At 38.1% G+C, this 16811-nt stretch overlaps 1 protein-coding gene across 1 annotated transcript; it reads right to left on the minus strand.

The window, feature by feature from the left end:
• Positions 1 to 8813: 8813 nt before the first annotated feature.
• On the minus strand, positions 8814 to 16103 carry LOC129441611 (macrophage mannose receptor 1-like). Its single transcript, XM_055201263.2, has 4 exons — positions 15336 to 16103; positions 14918 to 15250; positions 14708 to 14799; positions 8814 to 9390 (listed from the first exon to the last, which is right to left on the minus strand). Exons 1-4 carry the CDS (start codon positions 15640 to 15642, stop codon positions 9280 to 9282), a joined length of 843 nt encoding a protein of 280 aa, XP_055057238.2. The 5' UTR covers positions 15643 to 16103; the 3' UTR covers positions 8814 to 9279.
• Positions 16104 to 16811: the final 708 nt, after the last annotated feature.

A 16811-nucleotide genomic window follows, 5' to 3' on the forward strand; every position in this document is an offset into this window, starting at 1 on the left:
CAAATTTTTAATAACAAAATACATTAAAAAATAAAAGAAAACAACTGGAATATGCACAATGCACAAAACAATTTTAACGGTAACAAGTATAAATACTTAGGATTGCGTACATATTTACAACTGATAACCACAAAAAAAAATCAAAAGTATACAATGTCTTACACATTAAAGAAAAGGACAAAGTCTTCATTTAAACCTCTTGGCGACAATGTGTCTAATGTGTAAATTCAGTAGACCTCAGTGCTGTGCAACTGGACTTTTTGGATCGCGATGTCTAAAGGCACATCAATGAGTACGTTTACATGCACAGAATAAGCGGATAACTATCAAAAATCTGCTTACTACAGAAAACTGTTTTCATGCGTTTACATGCAAATCAATAAGCCGGCTATGCAGACAACTGCGTTTACAAGGGAATTGAAGAATTATCAGTTTTCTCGCAGGCAGTGACGTCATCACCTATAGTACACAATAGTCGTTCAAAAAGTCAACGGCATATCTGTCTTAAGCTGTACTGTTGTATCTGTTGTCGTGTCTGCAGAACCTGTAAATGTAACATGAGGTGCTATTTTAACAGTTTCTCTGCCAACTGCTTTAGTCGAGCGGAGACTTTTATGCGTTACTTTGCACTTACTTCCGCGTGTGACGTTTATCTTTCATACGCGGAGACATACGCACATGGACAAAACCGTGAGAAAGCCGGTTAAGGTGTTTACATGCCATGCGAAATCGGCGTAATGAGCAAAAAACTACCTGTGCCGATCGGTTTTTGCTTACGCCGTTTATGGGCTTTCCCCGATTAAAGAAAACCGTTTTACGCGTTTACATGACCCCACATGTTATCAGTTTATTAAGCATAATCGGCGTAAGACTGTGCATGTAAACGCACTCAATGTTCAGAAATACGGGTTTTTAACTCTTTCACCGCCAGCATTTTTTAAAAAAGTTGCCAGCCAGCGCCAGCGTTTTTCATGATTTTCACCAAAGTTTAATGCCTTCCAGAAAATGTTCTTCTTCAGATATATAAACATACAATATATCAAATGAAAGAACAGAACAAAAAAAAACGTTTCATCCTACCTTGAGTAGTTCTTTTGTAATCAGCTTTTGAATATGGGTAGGTTTCTGCAAAAACACCACATTTTGAGCAAAAAGCAGAGATAATTCCATTTTTGTGACGGACTTTTCATAGAGATCCCATTCAGAGCGATCTTTAAAACAGACACGGACATGCAGCAGCTTGCCAGAGGGCAATACTTCCGGGTTTAAAAAGTTGCGGTAGGGCGCCACCTAGTGGATAATAGCGGTATTGCGGAAAGAAATACTAGTCATTGGCGGGGAAGCGTTTTCTCTTGATTGACGAGATATCTCGTCAATGGCGGGGAAAGAGTTAAAGGTCTGCTGGTTTTTAAACATGTCTTAAGGATAGGATCACTTTCAACAATATGCCAATGTTTCTATAAAACATTCTGAATACTCCTTGAAATAGGCGAATATTGGATGTAACAATTCACACGCCGGTCGACTTTTTTAGTATTCTTAACAAAACTATCATGTTGTGAAACATCTTTAAAACGAGTGACAGCAGACTGAATCCACTCTTCATGGTATGATCTTTGTCTAAATCTCTCTGATAAAATTAGGAAAAACTTTTCCCTTTTATATGTTGTTGTAAGAGTCCTCTAATGCAGAAATAAATGGGTTTTACATTTTTGACATTTTGGTAAGTGTTTATAGAAATGTTGTAATATTACAGCATTGGGCCTATGGGGTAGTCTCTTTTGGAAACTGTACTCATTGGTGTTATCCGTCAGAGCTGTGATCATGCCTTTTGACACAAACCTTTGGAAGTTCTCCAGTGATATATGAAAGTAGATAACAGAAGTATCTGTATTGAGACTGATAAAATCCTTTTTCAGACAGTAATACCTGTCATAGGGCAAAGTATGAGTTCTTGAATGCCTTGGTTTTGATGGTGTGATGTCCAAAAATCATCATATGGGCAGACAAAGTTTTTAATTTCTCTTTTATAATTCAAAGGCATAACCACATTCCTCCTCATTAGTTATATCAGAGTCCCATCTCAAAGTCACTTTTTCCAAATTTGGGTGATATAAATGACACCATACTCATTGTATATAAGACAGTCCTGTCCTGTCCTGATAGAACTCTTGAAATAAAAAAAACACACAGATTCCCCACATTCCAGAACATTATAACCTAGCCCTCATGCAGCAAATATATATTTGGGCAAACAAAGTCCAAAAAAGAAAACAGGACCAGCTAAGTATATTTCATAAACAATAAGATACAGATAGTTTAAAATATTGCCACATAAATACTTTAAAATTCTCAAATTAATAATTCATTTCCTAAAAAAGGCATTTTATAATATTAAAACTTTAAATTAAACTCAATATAGTATCAACTATATTTCAAATCAATATCATACTTTGTTGCTACAATAAATTATTAAAGAAGTAGATTTTTAATAGTTTAGAAGAGCAGTTATTTCATGTAATGTGCAAGGTGCACAGGTACATTTTGCTTCAGACCCAACGTTGGAAAATTACAACACTGACATAACAAGCTTAAAATCTTAAATCAAAACATTTAGCTGGATCTTAAAATCTACATGTTCTAGACAAATAACTAATCACAGAAAAAAATATTTTAGGCATTTTACTTACATGATTGTTGATTTTTTTAAGTCCAGTAAAAAGAGGTTATGTTCTTTAAGGCAGGTTTGCAGGTTTTGTAAGTTCACGGCCAGGAAAACAAACCTATTTACAAAGTTTACCATTCATAATCATTGGAGGGTTAAACAATAGGGCTTTTGTGTGAATTGGTTTTAAAGAGAAAAAAACATGCACAGGTATATTTTATTAGACTTTAAATTGATGTTGTAATATTACAACCAAGGGTTTTGCAGGATTAGTTGAACAACACATTTTGCCGCACCTGCTGACATATTTCTGTAATATGGAAAAATGGTCACTGAATAAATCAGTGAAGGAATCTGAACAAATCACTTTTCCACCACGAATTCATAGCCATCTACTGCCTAGTCTTGATTTTTGAATCTTGATCTGTTCTGCAGTGCTCAACAATAGTTATTCAAATATGCCACCTGTACAATCAAAGTACAAGTCCTACTTTTTGGTCACTAATAAGAACATACCAAGGACAACAGAATACAGACACAGGAAAGTAATGATCATTTGTATCATTAGGGGTCAAGCCCAGAATGGGCGAAGACCCCTATTGTATCTGTTAGTTTTCTTATAATAATTATTATTAGGGGTCAAGCCCAGAATGGGCGAAGACCCCTATTGTATCTGTTAGTTTTCTTATTAGGGGTCAAGCCCCGAAGGGGCGAAGACCCCTATTGTATTTGTTAGTTTTCTTATTATTAGTTATTCTTCCGTTTCTTCTTCCGCCATTGCGGTCTATGGCAGCCCATAGAACCGTACGTAGGAAAGTTATGAAATTTGGCACACTGATAAAGGACATTCCAATGTGTCCCCATAGCAAATTTGGAGTCTCTATGTCTAACCCGCTAGCGCCACCAACAGTCCAAAGTTGCACTTATGTTCTTGCTTATAACTTCTGATCCGTAAGGCCTAGAAACAAAATTCTTGTTTCCTCTGATTCCTTGGCTCAAGACGATTCGACTGGACCCTATGACGTCATTTTCCGTCATGAAAAAATTTCCGCCATTTTGAATTATTCGTAAAACCTACTTTTGCGAACTCGTCCTAGAGCTTTTGCCCGATATCCACGAAAATCGGTATGTAGCATCTACAGACCCTCACGGCAAAAAGTTATGGAATTCATGTCAATTCGTCAATCCGTTTCCGTAAACCGCGTCAACGAATTTTACGTAGAGCGCAAAAAAACGGATTTGAGGATGTATCTTCAGCAAACTTAAGCCTATTGACACGATACTTGGTACTTGTGATGGAACTACGGGTGCATGCAGAGTTTCGTCACAGCGCCACCTAGTGGTCAGACTTATGCTTTACACGCCTATAACTTTGGCTCCGATAGACGTATTTTCACGGGACTTGTTTCTTTGGACTTCTGAATAGTTGCCGAGTCCAACGATACCAAACATGCCAGAATTCGCCTTACGGTTAACCCTGCGCAGCAAAATAGCGCTTAAGAAACACGCGTGAATATCTCCGCGAACATTTTTCCGATCAACTCGAAAACACCATAGGAAGAAACTAACCTTACCTTCTGAACAAATAGTTTTATTGTCATTATATTAAAATTTTCATCAGAAATGGCAGAAAATTGCAAAAAACGAAAAATTTCCTTCAAATTTTGTGTTTTTACACATAAATGGTTGTAACTTTGTAACAAAAATATATTTTTTCACCAGATTTGATACGCTGATGCATGAGCACATTCCGAGGCTACACAAAAAAAATTGTATGCTTGCACCACTAGATGGCCTTATAATTGAACAAAACCTTTGATAACAAGCCAGCCTTATGGTCATACAACTGTTTCTTAACTAAACTAAAGTGTAGAGTCATAAAACTAGCTAGATGTAACACAATTATGACCTGATGTTGCATGCACAATTTTGTCATTGCGCCAATTACTGGTTTTGAGATAGAATATGGTATTTTTGCCTAAAACTACTGCAACAACATATCTAAAACCATGAGTCGTCATGGATTATTCCTTTCATGGCTTTGACTATAACCACTGGATGTTGCCAATTCACTCCCTAGCAACCATTGAGAATACCTTATCAACCTTTTTTGCAAAAGCTATATCTCTGCATCAGAACACCGTAGAGACATGGGGAATGTCTCTTTTGACTATTTAAACTTCTTGTAACATGATGTGACCCATGTTTTGCCACTGCACACATCACTCACATGTCCTTCAGTGCTCTAATGTTTCATGATTGTCAATAACAGAAGGACGATTGCAGTAGACAAGAACTTAGATTATTTTTGTTGATAACTTATTTGTTTTATCATCTAAAATTATTAGGTTTACCTAGGTTCTTCAATCTGCTTATCCAATCTCAATTTTACATCCTTTTGTGCCCTTTTCGGCTTGACCCCGGCATTGCTGATTGCAGCTATATTTATTATTCTGCTTCTTCTTCTTCTTCCGCCATTGCGGTCTATGGCAGCCCATAAAACCGTACGTAGGAAAGTTATGAAATTTGGCACATCGATAAAGGACAGTCCAATGTGTCCCCATAGCAAATTTGGAGTCTCTATGTCTAACCCGCTAGCGCCACCAACAGTCCAAAGTTGCACTTACGTTTTTGCTTATAACTTCTGACCCGTACGTCCTAGAGATTAAATTCTTGTTTCCTCTGATTCCTTGGCTCAAGACGATTCGACTGGACCCTATGACGTCATTTTCCGTCATGAAAATTTTTCCTCCATTTTGAATTATTCGTAAAACCTACTTTTGCGAACTCGTCCTAGAGCTTTTGCCCGATTTCCACGAAAATCGGTATGTAGCATCTACAGACCCTCACGTCAAAAAGTTATGGAATTCATGTAAATTCGTCAATCTGTTTCCGTAAACCGCGTCAACGAATTTTACGTAGAGCGCAAAAAAACGGATTTGAGGCTGTATCTTCGGCAAAAAAAATCTTAGTTTCCGAGTCCAACGATACCAAACATGCCAGAATTCGCCTTACGGTTAACCCTGCGCAGTAAAATAGCGCTTAAAAAACACGCGTGAATATCTCCGCAAGCGTTTTTCCGATCGACTCGAAAACACCATAGGAAGAAACTAACCTTACCTTCTGAACAAAAAGTTCTATTGGCGTTATATTAAAATTTTCATCAGAAATGGCCGAAAAGTGCATAAAACGAAAAATTACATTCAAATTTTGTGTTTTTTTACACATAAATGGTTGTAACTTCGTAATGAAAATATATTTTTTCACCAGATTTCACTGATGCATGAGCACATTCTGAGGCTACACAAAAAAAATTGTGTGCTTGCACCACTAGATGGCCTTATAATTGAACAAAACCTTTGATAACAAGCCAGCCCTATGGTCATACAACTGTTTCTTCACTAAACTAAAGTGTATAGACATAAAACTAGCTAGATGTAACACAATCATGACCTGATGTTGCTTGCACAATTTTTTCATTGCGCCACCTACTGGTTTTGATATAGAATATGGTATTTTTGCCTAAAACTACTGCAGCAACACATCTAAAACCATGAGTCATCATGGATTATTCCTTTCATGGCTTTGACTATAATCACTGGTGGTTCCCAATTCACTCCCTAGCAACCATTGAGAATACCTTATCAACCGTTTTTTGCAAAAGCTATATCTCTGCATCAGAACATTGTAGAGACACGGGGATGGTCTCTTTTGACTAATTAAACTTGTTGTAACGTGAGTGGTGTTTGCAGTGGCAAAACATGGGTCACATCATATGTCCTTCAGTGCTCTAATGTTCCATGATTGTCAATAACAGAAGGAAGATTGCAGCAGACAAAAACCTAGATCAATTTTGTTGATAACTTTTTTGTTTTTTCATCTAAAATTATTAGGTTTACCTAGGTTCTTCAATCTGCTTATCCAATCTCATTTTAAGATCCTTTTGTGCCCTTTTCGGCTTGACCCCGGCATTGCTGCTTGCAGCTATATTTATTTTAAATTGTTGATATGTTTTTCTTGTTCTTCTTATATGTATGGCAGTAGTCGCCCTACTACTTCTAAAATACTACCACTACTACTAATAATAATAATAAGAAGAAGGCCCTAGTATAGCAGTACTAACAATAATATGAATAAAAATAATAATGTTAATAATAGGATAATAGCTAGTAGCAGGGCAAGCAATGGAGAAAGCCTACCTGATATTCATAATAAGTAGCTAGCTCCACCATCTTATAGGCTATACTGTCTTGAAATTGTATTTTGTTGGTAACACTTTACAATAAGGTTCATTAGTTAACATTGGTTAATGTATTAACTAACATGAACAAACCATGAGCAATACATTAGTTACAGTATTTATTAATCTTTGTTAATGTTAGTTAATAGAAATAAAGCTTTATTTGCTTGTTCATGTTAGTTCAAAGTGCATTAACTAACATTAACAAAATTTTAATAAAAGTATTAGTAATTGTTGAAATTAACATTAACAAAGATGAATAAATGCTGTATAAGTGCAGTTCATTATTAGTTCATGTTAACTAATGTATTTTGTTTCAGGGAAAAGGCAGAAGACATAAACAGTACAAGCAATACCTTTGAAGTCCCTGACAGAATTTTAGGATGTCATGACAGAGAAGTAAGCTAGCATAGGCCTATATGATGTTAAGTATTTTTTATGATTATGACATAGCATAGATAACAACGTGTAATGTTTTCAGCCAAAAAACTAGCTTAATTCCCAAATTTCTTTTACACACCGACTGCAGAAATTGCTTATCTAATACAAATTTAACCAAGTGATATTAAACTTATTTCAAGATCAAAAAAGTATTATTGTTTTCAGACTTACCTAGCTCTTTCTCGTAAAATCATTTGAGTTAATTTAAGAGGAGTTTGACTTAAGACGTCTCATCCTGAAAACAAGTAAATTTGTCTCCAAGTGCGTTTAGCAAATTGGTCTTAATAAGACTCAAATAACTTAAAATAAGTCAAAGTCTTCTAAAATTAAGTCAAAATTCTCTTTCAAGAGAGCATGGTAAGTCTCTTTATACTAAAAACAATACCAAAATAATGTTTTCATCTTAATATAAGATCAATTATACTTATTTAGCTTTTATTTTCTGCACTGACATGGTTGATGACAAAAATCACCAATTTGTTCAGGATGGCCAAGAAAAGTGGGTTTCTGTCTATATGTGTTTGTGTGTGAGTAATACAATATGGGGCAGAGTGTAGTACAAAAAAAATCTAGTGTAACGCAACCTCTACTCTACTCTGTGTGTGTGCGTGTGTGTGTGTGTGTGTGTGTGTGTGTGTGTGTGTGTGTTTGAATAATTACCTTGATTAGTTCATTACTGATAATAAACCCACATCACACTCAAATTTACAGATTCATAGTACATTTATTTCATTAACAGTTGACTTTAACAGTACCATTTTCAGCATTTTAGCTAAGCAGTAATTATGTTCATCACCTAATAAGTGGCATTTCTACAGTAAAAATTTTAATTATGAGTTCGTTTGCGCCCCCCAAATTTTTTAGCCCCCTCCACCACTGCTTTTTGACCCTGTCAGCTGGAATAAAAGTAACACACATGTGGGTCAAAAGTAACACAACAGAGCAAGATAGATTTTTGTTAAACTTGTTTTTAGTAAATATACATGACTATGACCTTGTTTATATGTAACTGCAAACATATTTTGTCACTTAACTTTCAAAAAATAATGAAATTACATTTTCGTTTTAAATTTCAGTTTTATCATAAGTTTCAAAAGCAAATTGAGAGTACAATTGTTGAAATTTTTTTTTTTTTAAATCAAATTAGAATAGTATAATTTTTAACATAATGCAGTATTAGCAGAGGGACACAAGTAACAAGTGTTACTTTCGTCCTGACAGGAACTGCTGACATGTAGACATGATTTACTATTATTGTGGAAAAACTCTGAGAAGTCAAACTTCAGGATATGTTACAGCACTTAATAACCTATAGATTGATCAGTACTGTAACACATGAAACCAGAAACACAACACATTATACAATAAGAATTTTTTTTTTACTTATTATGGTTGAAAACAGCATTCCAGACACGCAAAACGGTGAAAAAAAATATTTGTCAGCTCTGTCAAGGGTTGCCTGCTAAAGATGCTGTCATAGTTTTGAATGCAAATGCTATCAGGGCTCTGAGAAAATCCCTTTGTTACTTTCGTCCCGGTTCTCCCCTAGCCTAGTTTTTTTTTGATGACAACGTTTTTAAGTATATAAATGTAAATGCAGTACAAACAGTGTTCCTCACTATATTTAATGTTTAAAGAGCCCCTATGACATTACTAAAAAGAACATTATTTTGTGTAAGCAATGTGTTCACATGGTTTATGGTTAAAAAACAAATTATTTCCACATACATTATTTCCACGTCTGAAACATGTCAATTTGTACAAAGCTCATTGATCTGAAAAGCATGTTGTGCTCCGGTTTTCCAGCTATCCAGTGAATTGTGATAAATGGATAAAACAATTACAACAAGTCAACAAAATATAATATATATATATTTGAAGTTTACTTTATGGGCATTTGTTGAAGATTAGATTAAACTGCATGTATTATATCTTAATTGAATGTAGTTTTGTTCTGTCTGTGAAACAGCTCTCCAACTTCATCCGTTCTCCAGCTTATTGTGTTGAAACTGTTCAGTCCGGCGCTCTTTAGCTTTTCACTTATCTTAAAGAGCAGAGAGAAATCACAGGGTGCATACAGACTACAAATCATAGTGTATATTTAAGATACATGAGAAGCCCTACATCAAATTATAGGGCTGCAAGATATATTGAAATTAGCAAATTATCTCAAATGTGCATATCGTCACTGTCCTTCCGAAAGCTTGTATGTCCAATTCACTCTTTTTCAAGAAACAGAATAAACAATGTATTTTTTAATGATTTTTAATGATTACTAATGACACTGTGTTGTCTAAGTTGATAAGCACTTTTAATACTTTCATCATATGAGTATTTGCAAAACCCACTGACAAACATGAAAAGTGACCAATAATAATTAGTTATGACAAAAAAATGAAATTCACAAATATGGATATATAAGATTTCGGACGGAGAGCGGTGATATTGTAATATTCCTACCCATTCTCACCAAGATACGTACAAATGACACGCAGGGTGATTTTCATGCAATAGATACGCCAAATTCCGCTTTTACGTGCATATGATACGCCAGTAATTCCCATTCACTTATATGGCGAATCGTTTCGTGTCGTTTTATTTATTCTATTCTTAATTGATTTCTGTTTTTTTACCATTGTCGCTTGTGTCACGGAGTGAGTGTAAGCAGCGGAACCGAAAATATGGCGGAACCGAAAATATGGCGGAACCAAAAATGGCGGAAATAATTCCGGCCGGACCATTTTTACGCAACACCTGCCAGCTCCGGTAACTCCGGGCAACCGTAATCAGGCGATATCGGCATCAGGTGTGCTTATTAAATGTGGCGATTGAAGAATGGACGTTATGAAGAGGAGGAGGAGTATAAATGGGGCATCGAGAAACTGGAAGGGGCTGTCTGTTTTCGTGCAAACCTGTTTCCGCCAGGGGCGGACGGAACGCAAGCCTTCTAAGGAGTTGGAAGGCCCTGTTGATCCGGCGATCGTACGGAAGCGAGCGGAAAGAGTACGGGGCTGAAGGAGACGAGAAGAAGTGAAGTTTTATTCCAGCAAACGTTGTGGGGGAGATGGAAGTGTTTGGTGTGTTGGAGAGGCGTATTATTGTGGAGATTGCAGACTGGGCGAAGACAAAGTGGAGGATTGAGCTGAATGAAGCTAAGTACTTAGGAAATTCCTGCTGAAGTAATTGTGTTGACTTGTGCTGTCTACTTTGATGAGATTGTGGATATTGAGGAGCCATTGTGTACAACATTGGAAGGAACAAAGGAGTGTGTTACTAGCAACCTTGTATACGCTATTCCTCTGGAAGAGAGAGGGAAACGTCGAGAGTCAACAAACTGTGAGTATGTGGAGTTGTTGTTTTACCAGTGACATTGCTTGCTAACTGTATGTCCTAGTGCATCTCCTAAGTGCTCGCTCAGCGTGTATATGGCCCCACCCACAGAAAGGAGTGGTGGGCGAGCCGAAGCTAGCTACGAAGAGGAAAGAGTGTGGTTACAAGTCGTGGATGTGACGTCTCCATTTGGTCATCCTCTGTATCAACCCCTTTCTGCAGTTCAGGACCAATTCCCGGCCCAACGTGGTGATCAGACCTTGATTCACTGTGAGTGTGTGTGGTGTGCCGTGGGTGAGTCTTTTGATGTGTGTTCACTTGAAGAATTGTAGTGTTGTGCTGTGTCATTGTTGTCAGCGATCATTCACTAGGCCGAAGAGGAGAGCACTGGATTGAAGGAAGTGAGCTGGTGTCGGTGGACGACTGATACATCTATTATACAACCCGACTGTGATTTGTAATGCCTTCTCCCACCTGGCGGTGGCGTGCCAACTGTAAGGAGTAAGAGTATTGCTGTGAACATTGTGTGGAGTGTGTGAAGGAGGGAGAGATTTAATTGGCTGCTGTGTGGAAGAAAAGAACATGTGCTGTCTTGGTGTATGATTATACGCCTGTTGAGTGTTTGCAGATGCCCGCCCCTGTCTTGATCTCTTGTCCCATTGTTGGAAGAGAGGAGAGGGAAGCGACCGGCCCACTCGTACAGTACATCATCTGGTGTGGTGTCCTATTCCATCTTACCCACCGTTCAGGATTTAATCTGTGGCCGTGTTAGGCCCAACAAGCAGCAGTCTCGGCCTGTCCCTCCATCGGTACATCTGTTCGAAGTCAAGAGGTGTTGTATTTCTCCCTACATATTCACTGAAGTAGTCTATTGTGAAGAGACTCTGTGTGTATGTCGGTTGCCAGTCTGCAGGTTCGAGCCAAGGGCTCTGTGTCGACGTGTGACTGTTCCACAACGTATTGGAAGTCCACGTTCAAGTGTTGCATTGGAAGTCTGTCCTAGCGAGGAAGGCTAGAAGTTTGCAGTGTGTGCAAACGTCCTCTCCAGTCACCTAAGCCCCAAAGAGCTAAAGCTTGACGTCTGCCTACATACGGGTCTGTGAGTTCCATTCATTTCAAGCCTTTATACCCACCTGTACGCCCAAAGCCAAGTGTTTAGTGTACCTCTCTGTATACTCACTTGTACGCCCAAAGCAAAGTGCCCAGTGTACCTCCCTGTACACTCACCTGTACGCCCAAAGCCAAGTGCCCAGTGTACCTCTTTGTTTACTCACCTGTACACCAAAGCCAAGTGCCCAGTGTACCTCCCTGTATACTCACCTGTACGCCCAAAGCCAAGTGCCCAGTGTACCTCCCTGTATACTCACCTGTACGCCCAAAGCCAAGTGCTCAGTGTACCTCCCTGTATACTCACCTGTACGCCCAAAGCCAGGTGCCCAGTGTACCTCCCTGTATACTCACCTGTATGCCCAAAGCCAAGCGCCCAGTGTACTTTCCTGTATACTCACCTGTACACCTTCTAGATGTCTCCAGCTCTAAGTCCAGGCACACACTTGTATACCTTCTAGATGCCGTACTGTAAGTCAGCGTACCCCTCTACACGCCGAAGGTGGCCTGTTAAGGTATTTTCCTACCTACCCCCCAGTGTACTTACCTTTCTCTGCTTTACGCCCAGGAAGGGTGGTTAGAGCGTAAATCCACCTGAAAGACACAAAGAGCGGAAGTTGATAATATCCCCCTGCAATTCACAAGAGGACAAAGAAGATAAAGACAGGCTGAGAGGACTTGCCTGTCATCCCCGTGAGTGTCAGAAGCGATTTAGTGCTATTCAAAGTTCCTGTACTCACCTTTTCAAGAATCCCTTCCCCTCCTTTTAATATTTAATTTAATAAGATTTGTTATATTTTATTTTACTCTTTCGTCTGTTTGGACATTGGGGCATTTTGGGACCTCCTCGGGGTGGAAACTGAGGGAGGGGTGTGACTCACGTTAGCAGTGGTCCGCTCCGACCTGTGACACTTGGGTTTAGGGTTAGATTTCAGATTTGTTTAAAGCTCACGTAACACACGCTGTTTCTGCATTTCTGATATTAATCTGGAGTACCTATGGAGTAGTATGACATCCTTTATATCTCTGAAGAGTCTTTAGTTTAATCAGATTTATAAAAGAAAGATTAGCTTTACCGAATCTTTCCGATAACGTACGAAAAAATGAAGAAGGAGGAGTTATAACACGGGAGGAGCGAGTACGAGTCATGCAACACTATACAACACTGTTTTAACTTATGATTCACTACATGTTCGTGTCATTTATATAATATACACGCGCCTATTTCAAACATAAGACAGAAGTCTTACTTACCACGTGTAACTCGTCATGACCCGGTTCTGAAAATCCACCGCATCAAACACACACGCAAAACTCCGCTGCTAATCCGAATAATAAACTATATCCATTGTTTCCATAAGGCTGGATGTCTTCTCCTTACATCCAAAAACACACTTCTTGTTGTGCCATTGTTGACTTTTGAAATTAAACAAAGCTGAGTGGCGTGATAAGCTGTTAGCAAGCTCTAGCGTTTCCCGCTGACTAACGGCTGGGCGGGGTTTTCCGGGGGAAGTTTTCCGGCGGAAGCCCATATAAAGAAGTGATACATATCGAAAACCCCTGAAACGTCAGTTAGAAGCGTAATCGAAAAAAATTAGCCGAAACTTGTACGAACCCTGGCGAAGTGCATTCGACACAGAAATACTCTGAAACACGCCCAACTGCATTTTTGACACTTTGCCTACGTTTAGCATGAGGAAACAACTCTATAACTGTGTTAATAAGTCAGAATGCTTGAAATACCATTAAACCCCCCCTTTAAGCAGGTTATTTAATGTACAGGTTTATCTATGTTTTTGTCTATATTTAAGCCATGGTTGCTTGGAGTTGGGGTTAGAGATGGGGTTTGGGTTAGGATGTCATTTTTATATAACAAAAAGTTGTTCTAACCCGAAACCCAAGCGACAATTGTAAAAAAAGAGAAAACAATAAATAAAACGACATGAAACGATTTGCCATATAAGTGAATGGCAAGGACTGGCGTATCATGTGCACGCAGAAGCGGAATTTGATGTATCTATTGCACGATAATCACACTGCGTGTCATTTGTACGCTTTTTTGTGAGAATAGGTTCAATATTCATATATATACAGGGCTTGACATGAACGTTTGCTCCCAGCCACAGTGGCCTGTGGTTTTTCAAAGTTACTAGCCACTCAGCATTTTTACTGCTTAAAATTTTGTTGTGTATGTGGTAAATTAGAGAAAATGTGAGTGGGTCTAATATCAGTGAGCAATAAGATTGGAACTAACTGTTTTATAATTGCTCTTTTAAAGTAGGTGGGTCCACATATAATGGTTCTGATGCCCATGGTTTTATGTGCACTCTTAGATATGCCCTGAGCTCTGAATACGTTTTCACCCAAATAGTGTGCATGCACTTTAAATGTCTTAAAAGTGATTGCTAATCTTTTCCCTTCCCCCGAAGTGTGCGTGTGTGTGTGTGTCCGTGCATTCACGAATCCACCAGTGCTCGAGATCTCTATGGTAAATAACCCATACGTTAAGCTTGGTGCAAGGAGTTGTAGCTATGTAGTATCACCACGCATTGTTTATCATTCTACTTGGCTTAAAAAAATATACAATTAAAAAATTAGATCCAACCCTCCAGTGGGAGTGGCTGTCTTACCTGCCACAGCTAAAATCTACTGTGTTAATGTCAAGCCCTGCATACTATATATATAGTAGAGAGAGAGAGAGAGAGAGAGAGAGGGATGGATGGATGGATGGATATTAACAAGTTATTTAGCATATTATTCAACATTGTGCAGCCCTATTAGACATAATTCAAGAAATAATTAAACAGCGCAGCTCAAATCTGTGGGTTAAACATTCAGAATGTATTTAATCAATGCATCTAACTGTATATATCAATATGTGGCAGTTCTTTGCATTAATGTATGCCACCAATAATGAGTCATACCTTTTTTAAAATGGCAGTCTGCAGTGAAGGATCATGCAAATTGTATTTTCCATCAAGGGACAAGTTCAATCTGACAGTCTGTATTTTAACATCTGTTTTAAGGAAATACAGAATAATGATATATGCTTTTAATAGAAATACATAAATAAATCACAAAAGTTTTTAATGCATTTAACAAAATATTGTGAACTTTTAATTTGGTGAGCTCACCAAGAAAGCAGAAAAAATGGTGCAGTTCATTACAGGGAGATTGGACCCATTTCTTAGAAACTGTTGACATGGTAACACAATCACCAAATCCTGAAGTCCTGTATGTGTATCCTGTTGCCCAGTTTCTAAAGGCAAGATTCCATTGGTCAGACCACTGCCAAGAGTCCAAATACAGACCAATCCAGGCCCATGGCCCATCTCCAACAACTGCATACAGCTGGCTCTGCTCTTGAGAGTTGTGTATGGTGGGCAGGTCAGTGTGATACTGTTTACAGTAACCCTGAGCATCTGTCCAGTTTTTATAAATGTTCATCAAGATGTATCCAGTCATTTCTATTGAGAGATGTCAAATAAAAATCAGATCATAGTTTTTCTTCTCAGTTAAACGGAATGTTGACTCACTCAATAAACTACTTACCATTGAAACACACAAAATATAATTCGGTTCCACACGGAAAACCGTGCCAAGCATTACTGATAAATGCAACACAGTATGATCCATCACTAGGATCTCCTGGGTTCCATGCACTGTATTGTGAAATGGTATCTTCTCCATTTGACCAAACCCAACGGCTCTGTGTCGTATTCTGCAGTCCAATCCAGACTGATCCACTGTACCCATCATTCACTGTATTCATCATCGTGTTCACATCATCCATCGAGTCTACAGTAGCCAGATCAGTGAATCTCTCTCTACAGTAACTCTGAGCTTGTGTCCATGTCATACTTATGTTTATGTACTGATACTCTCGCTGCAAACCAGAAGTGCTGCACAGAAGTCCTGTTTAAATAAACATGTTTAAATATATTCATGTGCTCACATATACTTGTGAAAACAGATTTAATTGATGATTGACACCAACCTGACAGCAGAAGCAGCACAAACAAACTCATGTTCATAACTGCTGTCACAGCTCCTCGCTGATGTTTCACCATCACTGCACACTGAGAGGAAGATCAACGATGATTTCCTGTAGCACACTTTTATAAGAGAGTTTCAGATGTACTGTGGGTGTACTATCTTGCAATAAAAACTAATATAACATTATGCAACTTATTTAAGTCCTTTTAATAGTTTATACAGTTTCCTGTAAAAGTTCACTTGAGTATTTTTTGTGAACTAATTTCTGCTTAAAGAATACATGTAAATATCATCTGCATGGTCAAGAACTGCCCTGGGCATTTCCATGCATGATCTAAACCATACTGAATCATTAATCTTGTTACAATCATATCTATCTCAGTACTTTGCTGTACTGTGCACAAGTCTTTATATATGTATATACATGTATCCTTCGGATGAGACATTAAACCGAGGTCCTGAATCTCTGTGGTCATAAAAAATCCCAGGATGTCCTTCGAAAAATAGTAGGGGTGTGCCCTGGCATCCTGGCCAAACTTGCCCATTGGCCTACTAATCATCCCTCATACTAATTGGCTATATCACTCTATCTCCTCTCCACTAATAAGTGTGTGGTGGGCGTTCTGGCGCAATATGGCTGCTGTCGCATCATCCAGGTGGATGCTGGACATTGGTGGTGGTTGAGGAGATTCCCCTGTTCATATGTAAAGCGCTTTGAGTACTGAGAAAAGCGCTATATAAATATAACGAATTAAATTAATTATAAATAGAACCTCCCCACACATTTGTTGGTTTAAATACTGACACAGTCTCTGAAGTCTGTGTCAAAGTTTTTAAAACACTTTTTTAAATTATTTTCCATAGTACACAATTCAGAATATTGCTTCTGTTTTGCGCATATTAATTTACAGAATTCCTACAAATTATGTTGTCTCCCAAAAACTTGATACTTCCAAAGAGACTGATATTTTTCTGGTGTCTGGACTCTATTATCAGGTGTTTTAGAAAAAATAAACAGATGGTTCAATATAA

Source organism: Misgurnus anguillicaudatus, chromosome 2 (genome assembly GCF_027580225.2).
Source record: "Misgurnus anguillicaudatus chromosome 2, ASM2758022v2, whole genome shotgun sequence".
In the NCBI taxonomy this organism is placed as follows: domain Eukaryota; kingdom Metazoa; phylum Chordata; class Actinopteri; order Cypriniformes; family Cobitidae; genus Misgurnus; species Misgurnus anguillicaudatus.

Bases quoted from the DNA above. Each gene is read 5' to 3' on its own strand.
- LOC129441611 (XM_055201263.2), bottom strand. From the start codon at position 15,642: ATGACATGGACACAAGCTCAGAGTTACTGTAGAGAGAGATTCACTGAT. The intron at 14,800-14,917 runs GTGAGCTCACCA...TCCTTAAAACAG, and splicing joins CCATTTTTTCTGCTTTCTTG to ATGTTAAAATACAGACTGTC. The intron at 9,391-14,707 runs GTATGACTCATT...CTGCTCTTTAAG, and splicing joins AGACTGCCATTTTAAAAAAG to ATAAGTGAAAAGCTAAAGAG.